The sequence below is a fragment of the Cnephaeus nilssonii genome (genome assembly GCF_951640355.1).
Source record: "Cnephaeus nilssonii genome assembly, chromosome: 7".
Lineage (NCBI taxonomy): Eukaryota > Metazoa > Chordata > Mammalia > Chiroptera > Vespertilionidae > Cnephaeus > Cnephaeus nilssonii.
The window spans coordinates 90,153,754-90,176,725 of record NC_137078.1 but is presented as its reverse complement, the minus strand read 5'-3'; the positions used below and the strand labels follow the sequence as shown (position 1 = coordinate 90,176,725).

General features: G+C 49.3%; 1 protein-coding gene across 3 annotated transcripts in view; it reads left to right on the top strand.

The window, feature by feature from the left end:
• ZBTB40 (zinc finger and BTB domain containing 40) overlaps positions 1 to 22,675 on the top strand; it is a 60,285-nt gene extending 37,610 nt beyond the window's left edge. For 2 of the 3 annotated variants that reach the window (XM_079776721.1, XM_079776720.1), the window contains 13 exons: positions 3,768 to 3,960; positions 5,673 to 5,809; positions 6,163 to 6,364; positions 6,706 to 6,839; positions 8,377 to 8,545; positions 8,840 to 9,304; positions 10,079 to 10,285; positions 12,366 to 12,530; positions 13,361 to 13,575; positions 14,699 to 14,861; positions 15,532 to 15,618; positions 16,844 to 17,070; positions 18,745 to 22,675. In XM_079776721.1, coding sequence (XP_079632847.1) covers positions 3,768 to 3,960; positions 5,673 to 5,809; positions 6,163 to 6,364; positions 6,706 to 6,839; positions 8,377 to 8,545; positions 8,840 to 9,304; positions 10,079 to 10,285; positions 12,366 to 12,530; positions 13,361 to 13,575; positions 14,699 to 14,861; positions 15,532 to 15,618; positions 16,844 to 17,070; positions 18,745 to 18,939 — 2,559 coding nt within the window. In that variant the 3' untranslated portion in view covers positions 18,940 to 22,675. The remainder of the gene's footprint in view (positions 1 to 3,767; positions 3,961 to 5,672; positions 5,810 to 6,162; positions 6,365 to 6,705; positions 6,840 to 8,376; positions 8,546 to 8,839; positions 9,305 to 10,078; positions 10,286 to 12,365; positions 12,531 to 13,360; positions 13,576 to 14,698; positions 14,862 to 15,531; positions 15,619 to 16,843; positions 17,071 to 18,744) is intronic. The other variant, XM_079776722.1, reaches the window with a different exon arrangement.
• The last annotated feature ends 297 nt before the right edge of the window (positions 22,676 to 22,972 follow it).

Sequence of the window (22,972 nt, the reverse complement as noted above, 5' to 3'; positions counted from 1 at the left end):
CCACTGAGCCAAACTGGTTTCGGCGGCACTGTGTTTTTTTAAATTTCTTCTGCGGCATGTAGCAATTTTTGTACATACTACATAGTAAGCACCTTGAAGTTCAGGTTCTTGATTCATGCCTCTGCATCCTAGCAGCAGCGTGCCAAGGGCCTTGCGCATTGTAGTTGTACATTAAAGGGGTAGGTATACAGTGGATGGGTATTCCTGCTCTGATCAGTGAGTTTTATAAAATAGTTGTCCCAAGAATTTAAGTGTCTAGGTATATTTGTAATTATTATGACACTTTTTCCTTTTTAAAGAAATTATATACTGTTCATCTGTAGAAAACAGTGTGTGGGCGGGAGGGGAGGAAAAAATTCCAATATCCCTCCATCCCATCACTCAGAGGTGAGCACTGCTAACCCTGTCAAGCATGTGCTCCCCTTTTCTCATCTGAGTCATCCTTGCACGGGGTTATCAGACAGTTTAACTGTTTTATTTAATGTATTGTGAGTACATCTCCTTACTTCAGTATGGATTTTGGGAGCTGTATTGTACTCTAATGGACATACCATAATTCATTAATTCTTTATTGTTGGGCATTTGCTCCCAGGATTTTGCTATTGTAAATGGTGTTTCAGAGAACCCCCTGGCACATAATCTTTGCATACTTCTGAAATCCTTTCCTTAGAATAATTTTAAGAAGTGGAATTTTGAAATAGTATAAAATGTTTCAAGTGCTTGGTATATGTTGTCAATTGCCCTTCAGGAAGGTTATACCGATTTACTCTCCCACCAGCCGGCTACTAAAATCCTCATAAAACTGCTGGCATGTCTTCTCAAGTCAACTAGATAACTGTATTTGTCGGTGTTATTGATTTCAACTTTGTGCTAAAAATATTTTTATATCTGGAAGGAAGCAATAGTAACAGAGAACTTTTGTGGCATCAATTCTTTGTGGGAAGTGGCTTAAATGTTCAGGGGAGAAAGTGTTTACAAATCACTGGTGTGATGGCTAAGCACTGGATGAATAGTGAGACTGGATTCTACATTTTCTTTTTTTCAGTAATCTTGTATTGCTATTGTTTCATATAAAATGGGAATAATCTTTAATCTCAAAATTGCGTTTTGCAAATTATTTATGTTTTTAAAATTTTAACTCCTTTGAACTTCTTAGAAAAAGATAATACACAAAATAATATTAAAATTAAACCCCTGTTTTATCCTTAGACTTCAGATTAAGTGTAATTTCTGGCACTCAAAGTAAGTTGCTTATGTGCTGGAGGCACCTGCTACCCTTAGTGATTCCATTGGATTATTCATTCAAACCTTTTCCTTAATAGCTGGATTGGATGTGTCCTCTGAACTGTTTCATTATCTTGGTAAAACAGCATTGATAGGGAGAGCCCAAACTCAGCCTCATTGTGTGCTGCAAGGCAGACCATGCTGTCATTTTCTTCTGTCATTTTCAGTTAACTTGACAGAAAGGGCCGAAGCAGAAGAACTTAAATTAGTAATAAATTACAAAAAACATTTCTTAGGATTGGGTTCCACCAGAGCCTTATTAAGCTACTCGGTTTCACGAAGATTGAAGCAAAATAATAAAGTAGGTGTGTAGAGGTGAATGTTGATCAAATAGCCGCAGTGTTTTGACATCACATGGAACATGCACGCAGGCCTTTTAGAGCTTTTTTCTGCTATGGAATGATGCTAATCACAGGCACCATGGCCCTTATCTGTTCTGCAAGAAATGGTGAATAAGAATGTCTTCAGGATTGGAAACATACAAAAAACAGGAATTATATAGCTGCCATTTACTTATTGCTTGCTGTGTGCCAAGAAATACACTGGGGACCTTTTAAGTTTATAAACTCTACCCTCACAGCAACTTTATGAAGCTATGGATATTACCCTATTTTAAAAGATGAAGAAACAGGCACTTAAGAAGGTTAAGCAGCTCACCCAAAGTCACAGCTGCTTGTAGCCAGTACTGGAACCCAGACTTCTCAACAAAGCACATTCTCTTAACCACTGTGCATACTGCTGCTAATAATATCAGTAAACTACTGTCATTTATTCACAATCACATATGTCCTAGGGGTTATGCTAGGCTCTCCAAACAGCAACTTCATTCTAGACGTCTCTTAAGAATAGTGCAAGAGGTGGTACACTTATCTTTTTTTGAAGATGAGGAAAATAAGGTTCAAAGAATGAAATACCTCGCCCAGGCTCACACGGGCAATAAATTTTAGAACTGGGGTTCAAACTAGGCCTATCTGGCTTGAAAACCCATTCCTACTCTTAAAGTAACTGGCTTCCTCATTGTGTATCAGGTTATTGCTTCATCATGAAGAGATAGCACTGAAATCAATATGGGTTTTAGATACAAGCTCTTAAATTTTAAATTATGATTCATTTAAGTAGAAATCTTAAGATACATTAGACTTTAAAGAGAATGACTATGTGGTGTACTGACAAGGAATATGACAACTTATTTATAATATATCCATTCCTTTAATATATATAATAAAAATTTTCCTTTTGCATATATAAAACCAATTTTTTAAGTATATTTTTATTGATTTCAGAAAGGGAGAGAGAGATAGAAACATCAATGATGAGAGAGAATCATTGATCGGCTGTCTCCTGCATGCCCCCCACTGGGGATCAAGCCTGCAACCCAGGCATGTGCCCTTGACCGGAATTGAACCCAGGACCCTTCAGTCTGCAGGCAGATGCTCTGTCCACTGAGCCAAACCAGCTAGGGCAAACCAATTTGTTTTTATAGCAAAAGTAATTATTTTAAACTGGGAGTTAATTTGATAGAAACATCCTCTGGTGTGCTGCTGTGAATGATCTGCTGGACGGTTTTTCCTGAGAGCTGGTACTTTCCCAAAGGAACGCTCAAAATTCAGTTACTGTGAACCTGTAGATTACATACTGAAATAATCCCCTGCATTATCAGTTCCATAAGAGCCAAGCTATGCATAGTGAGTTGTATATCCATTAAGAAACAGTTCTATTGTAATAGGAAAATATCTGTAAGATAGACATCATCTGTTTGATCTTTCATCCTTTTGCTTGGGCCCTGTGCACGCTTGACTCAGAACACCCTTCAACACACCAGGAAGAACAGATGATGATGTGGGTGATGACTGGAGCTGGTATATGAGGCCATTGGGAATAAGAAGGATAGACAGCAAAGAACCCACAGAAAACTAATCCAAAAATGTACTTTAAGTCTTATTTTGGAGGACACAGACTAATATATAAATTATCTGGGTATTCAAAATGCTATGCAAATAAAGTAAAAGGAAGTAAAATAATAGAATTGTGTTGAAATTGCAACCTGTACCACTGTTGTGTACTTTACTGAACAGAAATTGAAAAGTGCTATAACTGTATTAATTGCCAATCTGTTTCTCAGCCTTAGTGTCGGAACAAACTGAATCTAAAGAATCAGGTTAGATGTAAGCTACTTGCTCTGCCATGTAAGCCCAGTGCAAGAATATTTTCACAAAATGCAAACTGTTGGAGGCAAAGAAATACACACACCTGCCACTGAGAAAGATTGATTTTCATAGAGCTATTTGTTTGGAGAATGTTTTGGGTCTTTATTGAAGCAGAGTAAGGAAGAGACTTTGACAAAAATAACACCAAAGACCAGCAGAGGGAGGACCTGGAGACAGGGCATCTGGTAATACCAGCTTGCTGGCTTCTCCAGTGGTGCGACAGATACATCTAGAATTGCCAGTAACTGGTGTCTGGTTGATTGCTTGCCACCACAGGTGATTCTGAATTGCTGTGAGAGTGGAACACCCAAGGAGGCAATAGGAAAGTTGTTGCACAGAATGTCTGAGGAGAGGACCCTGACTGCGGAGAGTTTGGTCAAAGTCCTTCAGGCTGTGAAGATGGCGTTCCCGGATTTGGGCCTCCTGCTGGAGAATCTGCAGAAACTAGCCACTTTGCCGAGCGCCACAGGTATTGTTAATTGCTGGCTCGCTGGACTGGAACCGCTCCTACAGAAAATTATAGCTTAAACACGCTTTAGTGCCATGCTGGGGAGCAAGATAATGTTAAGAAATGCCATTGCAAAACAGAAACTAGCTGTCAACAATCAGTGATCCTAATATTTCTGAAGTTAAGATCTGGAATCTGAGAACCATTCTTTTCTATTAAGCTCCCTTATGATGTTCCAGTGGTGCAGGGTTTGTTCAAGTGTGGCTTTCCCAGGATGTCACGTGTCATCAAATGGGCTCACAAGGCTCACGATTTTGACACATTATGTTGACAAATGTGAGCATTAAAAACTCAAATCTTGACTTCCCCATTCCCACTGAGTGCTGTTTTGTTCCAGCAGCCCTCTCCTGTCCATTCAGTTCGGGGCAGTGAGTCCGTATTCCATCCTTAGAAAAACACCCACTCTAGCCAGTTCTCCCCTGTCTTAGAGCACTTGAAACTAGATGGTTTTCAGAAAAAGCATATTTGGGAAGTAAGAACTTTTTACTAGCTTTTAAAAGTAATATATACTTACACAGATTTGAACAGTTTTAAAAATAAAGAAAAAAAAACAACCTAAAATCCTACCACTTGATTATATCAATATTTACACATTGTCATATTTTATCTGTCAATTATTTGTACAGTGTTGAGATACTTTACCAAATGGTATAATTTTTCTCATTTAACAGTATAATATAAACATTCTCCCCATTACAAAAACCTCCCTATAATCCTGTTTTTCAAGGCTAGGTAGTTTTCATTCATAAGGATGTGTATGATGTGTTATTCATTGCCCTTGTTTGGGTACACATGTAGCATAATGTTTAAGACTGTCAAGACTGCTCATTTTGTAGCTGTGTGACCCTGAGCAAGTGACTTACGCTTTTTGAACCTCATTCTCTCCTCTGTGAAATAAAGATAAGAAAGGTACCTGTCACATTCATTTTTGTGGCTACCACGAGATTATATATGTAAAACATTTAGCACAGTGCCTGCATATAATAGGCACTCATAAATAGTTGTTATTATCTTCATCGTCATCACCCCCACAAGTTATACAGTGACAATACCTTGATCCCCAGGAGCAGAATTATTGGACCAAAAAGGAGAATAAATTTTTAAATATCAGCAAAGCTAATGGAAATGCCTGATGGTGTTGATTTTTCTTTACTTTCAAATAAATATGACCTCTTAAAAGAAAGCATCTAGCAGATTGGCTCAAGGGGCACGTAAACAGAATGGTGGGTCAGCTTCACTACCACAGTCTCGGCTCATGCCTGCCTGTGTTTGACCACCACATGGATCCTCTACCTCAGCCTTGATAAACAAAACCCCTTGAATCTGTTCATCTGATTCTGTTACATGTGAAGCCTTCTAATTACTCCCTTCTCTCCCTACCCCCTCCCCCAGCCCATTGAGCAATCGCTAGCTTCTGCCACGGGGCACTAACTTTCAAAGGCTTAATGGTCTGTGACCCTGCACACCGAGTGATCGAGTGTAGACTGAAGGATACTGAACGTGAGCACATGCACGAGGCCTAAGCCAGAAGCTGAGCTCCTCTCCGGAGGACACAGTGCCCTTGCGCTGACTTCTCTCCTCCTCTCTCATAGTAACTCCCTGGTCCTCCATAGGAGAGGCCCCTAAGGAGCTGTGTTCTACCGAACATTATTGTTTTGCTAATATCCTTACAGTCCAATCGAGCCCTGAAGATTACGGGACTGAGCTATTGAGACGCTATCACGAAAACCTCTCTGAGATTTTCACAGACAACCAGATGTTATTAAACATGATCCCGCACCTGAGGAGTTTAGCCCCTGGAGAAAGAGAGGTAAGAGAGGGATGGGGGAGGGGGGTGTAAAATGAGAAAGTAGAGAAAAAGATGAATTTTTTTAAAGGTATTTATATCTTAAATAAATATACACACACAGCCATGTTGAGAAATGCTAAGGGGTCAGTAGAGGAGAAATAGAAGGTGATTCTGTTGGGGTGACAAGTAGGATAGTTGTAACTTCTGCAGTAATAAGGAAAGGCATTCAACAGGAGGCATGAAGAACTTCGTTATGTACAGGCATCTCTCAGGTAGAGAGAGTGAAGGTGCTGAGAAACTCCTCCCATAGGCACGGTCCCTGGACCCAGTGGCCAGGAAGCCCCTCACGCGTGTGTTTGTGCTGCCTCTTGAAGGTCATGGAGAAGCTGGTGAAACGTGACTCTGGTTCCGGTGGTTTCAGTTCTTTGATGTCAGCAGTTCTAGAAAAGCAGACTCTCTCCGCGACAGCCGTTTGGCAGCTGCTGCTGCTGGTTCAGGAGACAAAGGCCTGCCCGCTGAGCCCGCTCATGGAGGAAATGCGAAGGGAGCCGGGCGCCGGGGCTTTCTTCCGGGCAGGTAGGTGACCCGACCTGCGCGTGACCGTCCCCACTAGAGGTTGTTGTCAGGAAGTAGCAGGGGCTCTCTTATGGCAGCCTCCAAGCCCTCCCATTAGAAATAAGGACGAGTCATTTTGTTTCAGGATAGAAACCTTTTAAAATAAAAGATGCAGTAAGTATTCTAAGCTTTTATTAGGAATTATACTCTGAGTGCCATTTTCCTTGCTCCCACCCCCAGCTAGGAGATAGGTGAAGTGTATTCTCATTATGAAGAATTAATTGAGAAAAGGTGAAGAGAATTCCAGAGCCCAGAATGGTGCTCATAGTTTACTGATGGGTTCTCCACCCCCTTTCTTCCAGTGACCACCCCCGAAAGTGCTGCCTTAGGAACCATCCTGAGGCACCGCACGTTGATCCTGGAGGCCATCCAGCACACGCTTGAACTCAAGGGCTTGACCTCAGAGGAAGAGCACCTGGCGGAGGCGGTGAAAGAGGTGAGGTGGGAATTAAAAACACCGTTTGGAGAGTCAGTGCCTGGTCCTGCCTCACTCCTAGGGAGGAACCAACTTCTGTGGAGTGCCTGCTGTGTGCCGAGCCTCTGCCAGCCACACCTCTGCTGCTCTGCGTGGGAGATGATGTCATCCCCAGTCAACGGATAAGGGAACTGAGGCTCCACGTGTTCGGTAGCTTGTCTAGGTTGCTCCAGCTGCTCAGAGATGAAGCAGCGTGCAAACCCAGGTTCATGTGACAAACCTACTAGATTTATTCCATTTGTCTAAACCTCGGCAAACTCCAAGGGAGCCATACTGCTCTCTAACGTGTTTTAAAAGCAACTTCTTTTAGAGGAAGGAAACTTAAATGGTCTTATGTGCTCCATTCTGGCTTCTAGAAAGAGCCAAGATACACATAGATAGAACAAAGCTTTTGCCCATATGGGGTAGCAAATAGTGCCAACTCATTTTCTGTAAGGCTTCTCACAGTGTGGCCAGCATCCCAGAAAAACCAGGTGGGACTGGGGGAGAATTCGTGGATGTCCAGCCCAGGATCAGGTGTATCTGGAGTGGGGAAGACTTATAAAAGAGCAAAATTAAACACAAGTTCACCGTAGTGCCTTTTGGTCCACGTGGGCATGAGAGGTGTGCAGAGGGCTGGTTTCTCACTGTCCACACAGGTGCCCGCCCCACCTTAGTCTGACTCTCAAGCAGAGGGAGGTGGCACACGTTTCTGTGGGCTTCAGAGGGAAGACCCGTCTGTTAGACTCTCCCAGCGCCACACACTTCAGAGACGGGCTTCTGCAGCTGATCAGTTGAGCCTCACTAATGAGTCTCATGCCTGCCTCCAGGGACAGCAGGCTTATTTAGAGAGACTTGAAAAGAGCAGAAATAAAATATCTTCCAAAATGAAAATTCCGCTTGGCCATCTGTGGATGGTTTTGCTTTATTTCCTCAGTGGACGACTGTTTCTGCTGATAGCTCTCACATTCTGAAAGAGGATGGCTTTGAAAGAATGTTCTTGGCCTCTTGAAAGCCCCTTTCTTTAAAAAGCTGCGTTTCTTTATGAAAGAGAATGATGTTTAAAGGGTGCATCTAAGTATCTAAAAATGTAAAGCCACTGATCATGCAGAATTACTTCCAGATACTGAAACAATTATCTATTATGAAAAATTATTTTGATCTTCAAAGGCAGAAACACCAACAACCAAATCCTACAGTTTTCCAAGCTTTTAATATTAAGATCTGGAAAAGTTCTGGTTGCTGAGAGGGTATTTCTCATAGCAAACGCTTCCTGCTTCCTGGCGTGCACCTTTTTGTATCTGCACATTTGTCTTGCAGGTGCCTCCTTTTTGCACTTGTTAACGTCCATGTTTTTTGGAAAACAGGGCTCTCCACTACATTTATCACAGGCATTGTAAGCTTGTTATAGATGGAGCAATGCCTTCCTGAAATTAGCTTCCATTTTTTTTAAGTTGCAAACCATGTAGAAAATCTGTTGATATTAACCGCAAACCTTCGGCTCGTGGTATTCATTTAGATTCTGAGCATCTCCTCTGAGACAGCCAGCCCTGAAGCTTCCCTGCGAGCAGTGCTGAGCAGAGCCGCGGAGAAATCGGTGTCGGCCACTGAGATGTGTCAGCTCCTGTGCAGCGCCCGCCGCTGCTCCCCAGGCCTGCAGCCGGTCGTGCAGGAGTTAGCACACACTGGTGAGGAACGGGTGGTGGGGTCCTGTCAGGCCCCCAGGGGTTTCCGTACTGGAGAGAAGAGGCAGCAGTTCATATGAGAGTTCACCTTAGCTGCTTATTTACTTATTTTATATGCTCTCGTACTTAGAAAAGTCATAGACATAGATGCAAAATGATACTGTTTGTGCTAATCAAGAAAAGATGATATTGCTTCAGAGTTTTCTGAGGGTCTCCAGTTGTCTGCATTCTCCTCTAAGAAGGGAAGTTCGGGAGCAACAGAGAAACTTAGAGCCACGAGATTTCTCTCCTATGCAGGTTTCCTTACTCAGGAAAACGGGGAGAAGGACAGGTGGAAGGTGAGGAGTAAGTTTCACCTGGAAGCCAACAACAAAGCTGATGCAAAGGCAGCTGAGCCGGTTGAAGAAGACGGCCAGTCCCGGAAGCAGAACGGCCAAGGGGAGGCTCGCTCCTTGCCAGAACAAGAGAAAGAGACTTCTGCCTCCCCGGACTCTGCCAAGAAGAGCTTTGTGTGTAAGGCCTGTGACAAGAGCTTCCATTTCTACTGCCGCCTGAAGGTGCACATGAAGCGCTGCCGGGTGGCCAAGAGCAAGCAGGTGCAGTGTAAGGAGTGTAATGAGACCAAGGAGTCTAAGAAAGAGCTGGAGAAGCATCAGCTGGAGGCCCATGGTGCAGGGGGAGAGGCTGAGGTCCCCAAGAAGAAGAAGAAGAGGCTTCCAGTGACCTGTGACCTCTGTGGAAGAGAATTTGCTCATGCCTCAGGTACGTTCAGGAGGGCGAAGTAACTGGGCATGATCATTCTGGATGCTGCGGTTTGGACTCCAGGCCTGGCTCCTGGCTGTATGCAGTCAGGGCCGGGGATGGGCTTAGAAAACAGCAGGTTCCTACAGAGGCAGGGCAGTGTTTTGAGAAGAGCATGAGCTTTGGAATCTGTTCTCTGAACTTGAATTTCCCCATCAGTAGGCACCCTGATTCCACCTACTTTTTTAGATTGTTATGAAGATTTAAGATAATATAGCTAAACACCTAGTACAGTACCTACATTAAGTTAGTGCTCAGTAAATTGTGGCTATTATTCATATGATAACCAACTATTTTAACACCTGACTCTTAGGCTTCTCTGCATCACTTGAATCTTGATAATAAACAAGAGAAACCATGGGTACATAGTCAGAATTGTTTTCCCTTGCCCCAGATGTTGGGTAAACCTAATGAAATTAAAAATGAGTTTTATTTCACTCTTTCTGGGTGACTGGATCCTGTTTAAGAGAAGGAGAGAGAGGATAGGAAAGAAAAATCTAGGACCCTTCATGCCTGATTGAACCATGAGTGGGACTGAGGTGACTTTTGGAGTGCTGGGCAGATGGGCAGCATGGCCGTGTGAGGTCAAAGCTGATATGACCTGTGTCCATGGTTCATGCTGGGCTTCCTCATGAGTCCTGGCCCGAGGCATGTTGGCGTGTACCTGACACGATACGAGGTAGCGTCATGGCACTGATGACTGGTATCTCTCCGGTCCCTGGCCGGCCTCCCCAGGCATGCAGTACCACAAGCTGACCGAGCACTTTGACGAGAAGCCTTTCTCCTGTGAAGAGTGTGGGGCAAAGTTTGCAGCCAATTCTACCCTGAAGAACCACCTCCGCCTCCACACTGGGGACCGCCCGTTCATGTGCAAGCACTGCCTCATGACTTTCACCCAGGCCTCGGCCCTGGCCTACCACACCAAGAAGAAGCACTCAGAAGGTAAGGCATGGGGAATTTTTTGTGGGTTTTTTTTAATGTTTTTATTGATTTCAGAGAGAAGAAGGGAGAAGGAGAGAGGGATAGAAACATCAGTGATGAGAGGGAATCATTGATCAGCTGCCTCCTGCACGCCCCACATGGGGATTGAGCTGCAACCCAGGCATGTGCCCTGACTGGGAATCGAACCGTGACCTCCTGGTTCGTAGGTCGCCGCTCAACCACTGAGCCACACCGTCTGGGCAAGAATTTCTTCATTTCTCCTGATACTTGAATTGTGTGAGCTGCCTGAAAACCCACTTGGAATTAGGCAGGATCTATATCTCAAGAAGATTAAAAACAGAACAGAATGTAAAATCTCTAGGCACACAGAGGACTAGGAACACATGTGTGCAGGCATGTAAATGCTCTAGTGAGTGATTCTGAGGGGAGGCTGACTAACGTAGTGCTATGACTTTATAGTCATAGAATTTACATAAAGCCAGGAATTCCCTGGACTTGAGATGGACTTGGAGCATGGGACAGACCTTGATTGCGCACCTACTGTGGATCGGGCAGTGGCAGATGCTGAGTGACTGAGCTGGATCCTGTGCTCACAGAGCTGGTGGCTTAGAGTGTCTAGTGTAGAGACAGTGACAGTGCAGTCACCGGTGGTGTGATACCCAACAACACCTAGATATATGGGAGGAGGACGTAGGGGTTTCTGGTCTGGTCGGAGGGGAGGAGCCTTCTCCAAGGATTCTGCGTAGTTTGGAGCATTTATATGGAAGTGCTAATGCTGCTGCATCTTGCCCGGATTGCTGTAGCCTTCTAACCGGTCTCCTCTCACCCTCCCCCTGGACAGTGTTCTCAGTACACAGGCAGAGTGGTCCTTTTGAAACTAAACCATATCCTGTCGCTCTCTGCTTAAAACCCCAAGAAGGCTCTTCACCTCACTTCTCCTGACCACCTGTGTGAAATCTCAGGGACCCAGCCCAGTTCCCGCCTTATTTTTCTCCATAGTGCTTGTCACGATTTATTATCTACCTTAGTCATTGCTTAGAGTTAGTCTCCCCTGTTAGAATGAAAGCTTTATGAGGGCAGAGCTGTTAGTCTTTTGTTTCATTGCTGTACCCGTAGAACTCGGAATAGTACTTAGCGATGGAAGGCCCTCAATAAACACTTACTGAGTAAATGAATTTCTTGAGCCCTGTTGCAGGCCCTGGGGATGTAAATGTATACTCTGTTCTCGGTAAAGCAGACCATAAACAAATAAGTGAGTAATATAAATTTAGGTAGTGGTCATTGTGTGAAGAGAAATAAGGCAGGGTAACCAGCAAGAGGACAGGGGTGAGGAGGGGCCTGTTTATTTAATCAGAAAAGGCCTCTGAGAGCTGAGTAGAAACCTGAATGAAATGAGAGATGGAACCAGCAGAAGCTCTAGGAGAAAAGCATCCCACACAGGAATGAGCTGAGCTGTTTGAGAGACCAAAGGAACTAGAAGGGGCTGAAGCAGAATAAACGAGTGAGTGCTGAGAGATGCGGTCAGAGAGGTCGCCAAAGGCCGGACCTTGCAGGGCCTTATACGCCAAGGGAAGGGCTTTGGTTTTATGCAAACCGTGTATTACAAACAATGGCTTAAAACAACAGGAATGTATCATCTTACTGCTTTGGAGGTTAAAAGTCCAAAATGGGTCTTCGAGGCTAACATTTGTCAGAGTGAGAAAATAGAGAAGCCAGGTGACTTATAATAACTATAGCAAGTCATTGGGAGAAGCTTTGAGTCTCACCTTTATGTGCTGCTGCAGTTCCGTGCTGAATAACTTCAGGGGATCCAGACTTGGGGGTTTCTGGACACCTGGATATATCTGTTTCCTGCATGTGGAGTGAGCTCTGCCATACTTGTGGTGGCCTGGTTAAAGATGGGTAATCTGTGTGGTAAGAGCTCTGTTCTTGTTCCTCAGGGGGGAGCCCACACTGACACCCGCTGTGTATCAGCCGTGTTCATGAGGCGTCCTCTGATGGGGTGGCTCAGGCTCTCACCCATCGTATTGCAAATGGCCTCATGTTTAGTGCTGGCTCTAACAAACACGCGTATTTCCAGGAAAAATGTACGCGTGCCAGTATTGTGATGCTGTGTTTGCCCAGTCCATCGAGCTGTCCCGCCACGTGAGGACCCACACCGGGGACAAGCCCTATGTCTGCAGGGACTGTGGCAAGGGCTTCCGGCAGGCCAATGGCCTCTCCATCCACCTGCACACCTTTCACAGTACGTACTGAGGTTGTGGCTGACGGACATTCCGCACAGACCTGGCCTTGAGAAAACATGTGACAAGCCTAACAGAATTGTCACCCTACCAGAGCTGGGCCCCAGTCAAGGCCTCAGGCATGTGACAGTCATAACACATTATCACTCTGCCAGAGCCGGGCCCCCCTCTACCAGAGCCGGGAATGAAAGCTGGGTTGTTACCTACTTCAGCCATTTCCTGCTTGTGCCACCCGCACTCTCTAAGCCTTGACTCCCTCCTCTGTAGAATAGGACTGAGACTAGCACCTACTCATAGGGTTGTTGGAAGGATTAAGTGGGTTAACATATGCAAGGCTCTGAGAGCGTGCCTGTCACACGGTGTCATTAAACATTACCTATGCAAGTGTTTTTATTATCGAGTCTAAAGTGGGGAGCAAGCGAGCATTCCTCCTGCCATTCATACGAATAGTGATGCTCTGGGGAGTATGTCGGAAATCTCTAGGCAGAATTAGAAAACAAAGATGCCCACCACAAGCAGGAGAAGAGCAGCACACCCTGGACAGCAGTAAAACAGACTTGAACTTGTAAGATGTGAAGTGAGGAATTGAGGGGAACTGTTTGATGCTGCAGAGATGGTTAATCCAGAAGCTTCGGAGGAATCCCACCCCCTGGGATGAAGCTAGGATAGTCAGGTGATCACTGTACCGACTTCGGGTCCTTGGAGCCTGTGATCTTGCATGACCTCTAAAGAGAGTCTTGTACCTGGAGCTGTGCACGGCCACCCACACCTCACTGACCAGCCTGTGTTTTTCCCCACCCCTTCCTCTCATGGATGTCCCTCACGGAACCAGACATAGAAGATCCGTATGACTGCAAGAAGTGCAGGATGAGCTTCTCCACTCTGCAGGATCACCGCAAGCACATCCACGAGGTGCACTCCAAGGACTACCACCCCTGCCCCACGTGTGGGAAGATCTTCAGCGCCCCCTCCATGCTGGAGCGCCACATGGTGACCCACGTTGGAGGGAAGCCCTTCAGCTGCGGGATCTGCAACAAGGCCTACCAGGTGACCGCAGGTTCCCTGGCGCTCGGCCCTGTCCCTCGGCTTCTCTCCCCTGGTCTGGTTTGTGGAGCACATCGTGTCTCCAGGTGGGACGACTTGGCTGGTGCTCATGAAGATGCAGCTTGTACTAATGCAGATTCTCTAAGGTGATCTGGTGGGAGTAGTACGGGGGGGCCGGGGGATCTAGATGGAGCCGAGTTCTCACCCTCTGAACTGAGTGCTGCTTCCCCCAGGGCAGTCACATTCTTGAGACTCTGTTGACCCCGAGTGTGGAGGGAGATGAGAATGGCAATAGGGCCTGTAACACTGCCTAGAATTACTTTGTTTAGGACTATTATTTTTAACTCCCAGGGAAGGGCTCCGCTTTTTACCTTAGAATTTGGTATGTAATTAAAGGGAAACTCCATAGAGAACTAAAAAGAAACCACACGTATGGAAACCTAAGCGCACAGAGAAGAGAAGGGTCCTTGCCGGCATCTGTAAGATTTAGGTTATGGAGAGAAGCCCAGCAGCTCATTGCAGCTCAACAGAGATTGGGATGTTGACTTTGTACCAAGCCTTGTGGTACAGGACAGGACAGAGTTGAGGAAGGCCTGGGCTTGGTCCCTAGGAAACCGTGGGATTCTGGGGAGAGTCCCAGTTCCGCTCCGAACCCAGAAAGGAGGGGTCACCTGCCTGTGGAGTAGGGGCCCTGCGCCCATCAGCAGGTTGCTCCCTGCACCTGGGCACTGGGCAGCAGTGAAACACGGCTCAGTGGTAAAGAACAGACGCCAGGATTTGAATCTTGCTCCTGCTATTAACTAATCGTGTGACCCTGGGCAAGGCATTTGACCCCTCTGTCTCAGCCTCCGCCTCACGGAAATGATTCTAACTCCTCCCTCACGGGCTTGTTGTGAGGAGTGAGTGTCCTGCTGAGCCTGCCCCGTGGTGGCCTCTTAGGACACGCGCAGGTGCCTCTTCCCGCAACACTAGCCTCTGTCAGGCCAGCACTCGGCGGCAGGGAAGAGTGGGAGTCCAGACCCACCGCCGACCTGAGAGCGGTTTGTTTCCCTCTCGCATGAGGGCCTTATGAGCTCTCTGCTTGCTGGGACGTCCTGAAACTGAACACCTGCCACATTCCTTGCAGCAATTGTCTGGTCTGTGGTACCACAATCGGACCCACCACCCTGACGTGTTTGCTGCTCAGAACCATCGATCTTCTAAGTTCTCATCACTCCAGTGCAGCTCGTGTGACAAAACCTTTCCCAACACCATTGAACACAAGAAGCACATCAAAACAGAGCACGCAGGTGAGCGGTGCCAGAGGCGGGGAGCAGAGAGGCTTAGTGACGCGGATCCTGGGTTTACCCTGAACCCCAACTCAGGGCTAGAGTAGGGTGCGATGGTAATGACCTCCGTTCTCCCAGCACACCTGAAGGGTGCCTCCCTGGTGCCCAGCAGCTTGAGTGGCAGTAGTTCTCTAACCCAGAGATGGAGGGCAGTGTAAGCTGCTCCCAGTCCCAGTCACACCCAGCCACAGCACAAGGGAAGAGCGGCTCTGGTGCAGACAGGCCTGGGTGGGAATCCTGACCAGCACTGATCAGCTGCATGACCTTGGCGAGTGACTTCTCCTTTCTGAGCCTGCTTCCTTCTCTTCAGGATGCCTGTAATTAATACCTACCTTGCAGGGGAATTTGAGGATAATCACAACAGCCAGCAGTAATGAAGCATTTCCCGTGTGCAAGGCGCTATGCTAAGCACTCCACGTGTATTTTGTCCTTTATCCTCACAACAACCTGTGTCCAGGCCGTCTGGACCCAGCGCTGGTGTCTTCACCACTAGAATGCATGATATGGCATAGGTGGAAGGTTCTTGGCACTTGGTAGGCGCCTGCTCATGTTAGGCGTCACCCCCCCTCCCCCAGCCCTGTCACTGTCCAGCCTTAAGGAGCCATCCTTTTCTTCCCTGTGTGCTTCGCAGATATGAAGTTCCATGAATGTGAGCAGTGTAAGGAGCTCTTCCCCACGCCAGCTTTGCTTCAAGTTCACATCAAGTGCCAGCACTCAGGTCAGTGCCCTGGGGATGCGGTTGAGTTGCCCTGCCCGGCGGAGACTCTCCTCTCCACTGTTCACAGCTGTGCAACCCAGGCCACATAGCCTAGCTACCTGTGCCTCAGTTTCCTCATCTGTAAAACAGGGACAGGTGTAGTTCCTACCTCATCAGGTAACTGTAAGGATTGAATATGCCAGTAGACAAAATGCACATAGGGGCCTGGCACCGGTGAGCATCCCGTAAGCATGACCTGTGGTTGTCATTGTTACTGCCATGTGTCATCAAATCTAAAAGCCAGCTTAAGATGCACCCTTTAAAAAGAATGAACCATTAAGAAAGAAACGCAGCTGCTAACTAAACTCTGCTTCCTTGTCACTTAGAACTTACAGATTATTCTAAGTGCTGTTTTGGACTTAATTTGACATCGATTTTTATGCATTCTTTTTTCTTTCTTTTTTAATAAATCTTTATTTAGATTATTACAGTTGTTCCTCTGTTTCCCCCCCATAGCTCCCCTCCACCCGGTTCCCACCCCAATATGCATTCTTATGTGTATATATAAAAAGGGAAACAGAAGAAATAAATAAGGTCAGACTCCAGCTTCTCAGAGTAGCTTTCAACTCAGATTGTTGACATGCGTGTTATTCCACGTGGTGGTAAACTGCCATCCGGAGCGCTGGGTGGAGCGCGTAGTGGGGCCTCTGGCTATGGTCTGTTGACACCATGGGGATCTGGTTTATTTTTCATTCCCACCTAGGGTATATCTGAACACTCACCCCTTGCCTCCTCTCTCCTGAGCCTTTGGATTCCGGTCAGTGAGAGACATGCACTGCTCCTGTCTTAGGGACTTTCTTCCAGGCCCTGGGCACACCCTGTGCGGGTCCCGGTGCCGGACTTCACCCAGTTTCGATGTTCTTCATGTAGTCGTTGACAGTGACGCCCGCCTGCCACCTCGCCCGTGGCGTCGTTAAATGCCGTTGACTCCGTTTCAGATGTTAAGACGTGTTTCCTAGAATTAATGGCATACCATGTCGGCAGCACCATTCCTGCCGCTGAGTGAATAGCGGGCTTCCGCAGAGGCCGTTTAGCCTGAACCCAGGCTCTTGAAGCTGTGGTTCACGGGGGCTTCGGGCCCACAGAACCGGGTCTGCCTTTGAGCGTGTTCCTCGCTGCTCCTCCCTCTCCCTGCCCTTGTCTCTCAGCCGTTTCACCCACAGCTCATCCCTGTCTCCGCCTCTAGGGTCGCAGCCATTCAGGTGCTTGTACTGTGCGGCCACCTTCCGCTTCCCCGGAGCACTGCAGCACCACGTCACCACGGAGCACTTCAAGCAGTCGGAGAGCACCTTCCCCTGCGAGCTCTGCGGGGAGCTCTTCACCTCCCAGGCCCAGCTGGAGGGTCACCTGGAATCCGAGCACCCGAAGGTGACGGGCACTGAAACCCAGGCAGCGGCCTCGCAGGTGGTGCAGGTGACTGGGCCCCCAGACACGGGGGTGCTGACATGGGGTTCCTAAGGCTTCTCTGGGGGTCTCCCTCACAACACCCAGTCTCTCTGGGGCTCTCAGAGGGTCCTGTAAGCGATACAGTCATCGCTCAGAGGGCCTGTCAGAGTCTCTCTGGACCTCTTGCCAAACAGAACAGGAAGTTCTAGTATCCTGGTGGCCACATGCGAGATGCCCCTAAGTAGCGGAAGCCTAGAACAAGAATTTCCCAAAGCGGAACCACCTAGGCGGCTCTCCCGATTCCCGCACTCCCCGCCTCCTGTGAGGCACCGTGGGACGTGGTGAGAGCTGGGGAGCCTCGGAGAGGTGGGGAGCTCTTTGTTGGGAGCTCCTTCACCCTGAGAGCTCCTCCGGCTGGCGCAGGACACATGTGGGCACGTGGGCCTCTCACCTTCACCGGTGGAAAGCGCCTCCTGATGTGTGTTGAGGCCAAGCTTGCTCCCGCCCCCTTTCATTGTTCTTCCCGTCTTCTTCCAGAGGGGGGCAGAAAGGAGAAGCAGCTCCCCTCTAAGTCCTGGCAGGAATTTGTGGGGGACTGGAGAGGGGCTGCAGGCTGGTGGCACGGCCGTCCAGCCTCCTGGGCACCATCTGTAAGCCGTGTTCTTCAGCCTCCAGGGTGCGAGGGCCAGTCAGGGGCCGGCCTCTGGGTGACTCCTGCCTTATGCCAGAGGCTGTGCTCGTGGCGTTCTCACCTGTTCGGGTTCTTGGTAAGATGGCCTTTGGGGAAAGGGTCCGTTGCTAAAAGAAAAAGAAAGAACACACGGCTTGAAAACTACCCTCTGGATGGTTTTTGGTTGATCATCATAGTTGGTCTCTCCACTCCCAGCGGCACAGAGAAGTGGCTGAGCTGGGCTGCCCCACTGCTGCCCACTTTTATCCAGTGCCCTGCTCCCCACTCTGGGCTCGTTCTCAAGAGCCAGGGTACCTCTGCCCCTGTGGGCACTCTGGCTTGAAATAGCAGGGACATCAGGCTATCCTGAGCTCCGCAGTTCAGGTCATCAACCTGGAGGTTCCAGCAGGAACTGGGTTACTTAGCACAGACTGGTTCTCCCTGCGACGGGAAGGCCATCTTTAACAGATGCCGCCATGGAAGGGGTGTGGCCTGTGGAGGGAGGGGAGATGCCTGCCCTGCCAGCCTGGTGAGCCAGATGAGTGAGTTGACAGAAGTCACACTTCATCCACTGGCTCTGCAGCCATGGAGCCACGGGAGGCTCTTAGCCTGATCAGGTCCAGAAACACCCCTGTCGGCAAATCATTCCAGTGTCCGTGGTTCTAGCATGAAGCTGACACCTTAGTAGCATTCCTTTCGCATGGCTCTTACTCTGCAGTGTAATCCTCGAGACGGGAAGGCCCAGTGTGAGAAGCCGAGCCGGCGCTCACCGGTGTGTAATCAGAGTCCGGGCCTGAGATGGCATACTGAGCTAAATTATAGCAATTTAGCACACGGTTATTTAAATTGTTTGCCTGCCTCTCCTTTGCATCACTGGTGTGTAAGATTTGCCTCTTCCCATTAGGCACGTGTAATTGCTCTCCTCAGGTGAAAACATAAATATCATCATTACAGCCTGAGATGGAAACCATGTAAATTCTGGGGAGCTAACTGTGGACGCTGCCCAGAGCCTCATGGTCTTTTCCTTTCAGGTGATCCAAACCCCGGAGCCGGCCGCCTCAGCAGAGCAGGTGATCACTTTGGAGGAGACCCAGCTTGCTGGGTCCCAGGTGTTTGTGACGTTGCCAGACTCGCAGACGTCTCAGACCAGCTCTGAGCTCGTGGCGGTGACCGTGGAGGACCTGCTGGACGGGACCGTGACCCTGATCTGTGGTGAGGCCAAGTGAGTGGCTGCTCATCGGTGAAGGGGTCCTGCACTGGCAGCAGAGAGAAAGCTCCATGGCGGGCGCTTTGCCCTCTGTCCCTGGCTGTCCTGCGTGATGAGCATCTTAGCCCAGCACCAACCAAAATGGTCTCACTTGGAAAATAGACGGCAGAAGCGTCATTCTCATAGAACCATCAATGTCTGAGTATATCATTGCCGACCCACCGCCCTCCCACAGGCTGGCCATGGCCTCCGTGACACTGTCCACCCTGCAGCAGAGCAGAGCTTCTGAAATAGAGTCAGAAAGCCGTGGGCAGGAGCTGGTGACCAGGTAAGCAGAGGTGCCAGGAGCCGCAGCCCTCTGCGCAGAATGGCAGGTGTGGGCCCGTAGCCCCACTGAGGGGCTGCAGATGCTGTCAGTACCTTCTGGCCACTTAAGAAGGAGAGAAAAGCACCCACGGACCATCCAGGGGCTCCCAGTCTTGAGCACAGTTGGCCCCTTCCTCACGTCTCTCATCCCCCCAGCTGCTGGTCATGGACAGGAGCAGCCTGTGAACACAGCAAGGCCTCATCTACATGGGGACTCCCACCCGGGCAGTGCCGTCAGCCCCTCCGCAAGCGAAGGCTTGGAAGAGTTTCTGGACGTGTTCAGTGGAGGCCATCGGCTGCAAACCCGTCCCTGCCCCTCCGGGAGCTTCGTGGTGCTCTGTACTGAAGACTGAGCCTCGGCCTTCCCCGCTGCCCTCATCCCCTTCCCTGTCAACGCCTGCCTTCTGCCCGACCCGGAGGCGTGCCCTCCCTCCGGAGCATGTAATAGAGCTAGCAACCCGCGCCAGGTGGAGCAGTGCCCGTGACCGCCCCGGCTCTGCCTCCTGCCGCCGTCCTCCACGCTGGGTGTTCGGCCTGCTGTCTGACTCTTCCAGGCTGCCACCGCTTCTGCAGGTCAGGGATCCTTTGGAGTCTGAATCGCAGGCTTTTTATCTTCCGTTCCTCACATGTAATCTGGTAATTAATGGGTGGTGGAGTCCATTATGAAGTGCAATTAGATGGATGTAGGTCCCCGCCATTTGGAGAGAATGACTAGCATTTATCTTCCTTTCCTCCATGCCAGAAGGTTGGCCTGCTAGTGCAGTGTTTACACACAGGCAGGCTCCCTGCCGCCTCGGGCTTGCCCCCTGCGGAGGGCGGCGCCCAATGTGCTCACTGGCCTTCAAGCTCGAGGTGGCAGAAGACTAGCCCACCCCTTTCCAAGCACATTCCCATCGCCAGGGGCCAGCAGGGATAAAGGGCCCATGTTGGTCACGGGAGGGACTTTTATTGCCACCGCACACTGCTGGAAAGGCAAAGGTGGCCCTTAACACTGCCCAGCATGTGCGTGGGCCAGGGCCTGCAGGCAGTGGGCTCCGCCTGGGCCCTCCACCCACATACTCCTGCCTCCAGGGTGTCCTCATTGTGATATGCAAATCGCTTGAGCTGGGCAGCTCAGGGATCTTCGTTCTGAAGTCAATGACGTTTCAAAGGCAAGTCGCCTCAAAAGCCAAAAACTGACCAGAAGATGGTGCTCAAACCTTTGAGACTTTGCCTCCACGTGCAGCCCTCACTGCTGCTGCCAAGCCTGTCTGTCTCCTTAAGGTTTTCAGTCCTGTGAGCTGTCAGCCCAGGAGAGCTCTCGATCTGCAAGTGGCGAAATGACACTGACTCTCCCGCTGACACCAGATAAACCCACTGAGAGAGTGGAGTGGCCTGTGCTTACAGCGCCTGAGGCCCAGCCCAGCGATGAGGCCGCAGCTCCTCAGAGCCACACGCTGCGGCTGGGAACTGCGTGTCCTCAAAACATCTCCCAGCCAAACACACGTCAATGGAAAGGAATTGCTGAGGGCCTGCAGCAGAAAGGGGGTTCTCCTTTTCAACAGTCTTCCGAATGAGAAAGGTGTGTGTTTTAAACCCAACTTCCGATCCTCCAGGTACTGAGACCCCTTTCTTCATTCCTGACCGACCCGGGCTGTGACAGGACATGTGTTTGCTCCTGTCACCAGCCCAGCAGGTCGCCGAGCTGGGAACGGACACAGACGCCGGACTGACTGCTGCTGTCAGACTCGCCCGGCACCCGCGGCGGGCACGGCCTTGTGCTCATTCTGGTCGGGGATGAGGAAGGGCCATCCCGAGTTTCGTCTCTGCTCCGAGGGGACCTTTGCAAGATGCGGCATTGGCAGTGACCTTGCACTGGCCCTCTCTGGAGATGCCCAGGTGTGATTTTATTGTAGAAAAACTTTTCTAGCTCTAGTTGGCCATTTTCTTTCCCCCACTTCTGCACTGCCACAGAGGACACTGTTGCTGTGGCCTCGTCCCCCTCACCGACTTCATGGCAGTGATCTTGTCTCTGCCTCGTTGCCATGGGTGCTGCCTGTGGCCTCCGGCTGAACGCGGGGCTTATGCGGTGGTCTGGAGGAGTCCGTGGCTCCCAGAGCTCCTGAGACAGCTGGGGAGGAGGGGCAGGCAGGCAGGCTGCGAGCGGAAGGCTAATTCAGTGGGAGTGATGGGAATCACTTAGGGACAGGACTTACCATCCAGGTAAGTGAGAAGCACGTAGAGGTTCAGGAGCAAGGATGGCCGTAGGGAGATGTCTGAGCAGAGCCTGAGGCCAGAGGGGCAGCGCAGGGGCAAAGACGAAGGTGTCTCCTCCTTTAGTTTATAAAGCCCATCTCTTCCGTCTCCAAAGTGTTGTGTTTGGAAAACTTTGAGGCCATGGTCTTCCATGGTCTACAGTGTGAGTCCTGGGTTCCCTGGAGATTGCAGCCCTCTCTGGGGTGGCTTCAGACTCTCCTCCTGCTGACCATGAACACATCAGCCTCACCTCCAGGGAGGGCCTGAGAGGGGCTGAGGATGAATGGGAATCAGGCCCGTTCTCTGCGCCTGGGCTAGAGGAACACTCCCAAATCAAGGAGATGAGGCGGGCCCTAGCCTAGGAGTTTCTCTCTCACCCGGGTAATGTGGGCACCACAGGCTGACGGCATATTAATGAGGTGGGAGGGATGTGCCTTTAAATCGGATGTGCCTGAGATCAGTGAATGACCAAGGGTGGAGGAAACTGCTCACCTTACCCTGAGTGGTTCTTACAGCAATGTTTCTATTACACGGGCTAGAAAGTTGGACAGTGATGGAGAAAATGCTGGCATACCTTAATCAGTCCTCCCAAAAGAACTCAGCAGCCAGGCCAGGTCGGTGTGGTCCAGTGCATCCCAGGGACCTGGGGAAGTAGAAGATAAAGGAGGACTTGGGGTTGAAGGGAGTGTGAAGGCAAGTTGATAACTGTTTTGGTTGCCATGGAAAACCTTGGGGCTGGTAGGACTTGGGCCAAAGGCTCAGAAGCACGGTCAGAACTCAGAAACTTGCTACGCCATCGACTCAGCCTGTAACGCAGAGAAACTATCTGTGCTTTGGTGATAACGTGCTGAGAAGTGTATCCCCTGGGCAATTTAATTTCGATGGCTTCCAAATCACAGAAATGTTTGTCGTCGTACCTTACCAGGCCGGCCCGCCCGTGATCAAGATGAAGCAGCACGTGGTGCTGTATAAATAGGATTACACACCATTGTCCGTGCTCACCTTGCATTAGTCTATATAAATAAAATATGTGCTTTAAAAACCGTGATGCTGCGTGAGCTTCAAATGGACGGTGATGATGCAGATGATTTCTGTGGCTCAGGGCAGCTGTCAAACAGGCTGGAGGGGCCTGGCCTCCTAGGGGCTCTGTGCACCTTCAGGCCATGCTAGCAGGGGGGCGGGGGGGGGGGGGGGGCGCTCGCCTGTCCTGTGGAGTCTCTTTTCCTAAACACTTTCCCAGGGAGCCAGTGTGGTGCAGGTCAGACCTGGGCACATCCAGGCTGTGCCACCTGCTGACCGTGTGACTGGTGAGGCCCCTCCTGAGCTCCCTTCTCTGGCTTCATCTGTAAATGGGGGGGTTATATCTGCCCCACAGAATGGTAGTGTGGGTTAAAAGCCTGGACTTAATGAACTTGGTGTTGAAAATTGTAGTTGTTATTAATCATGTCCTT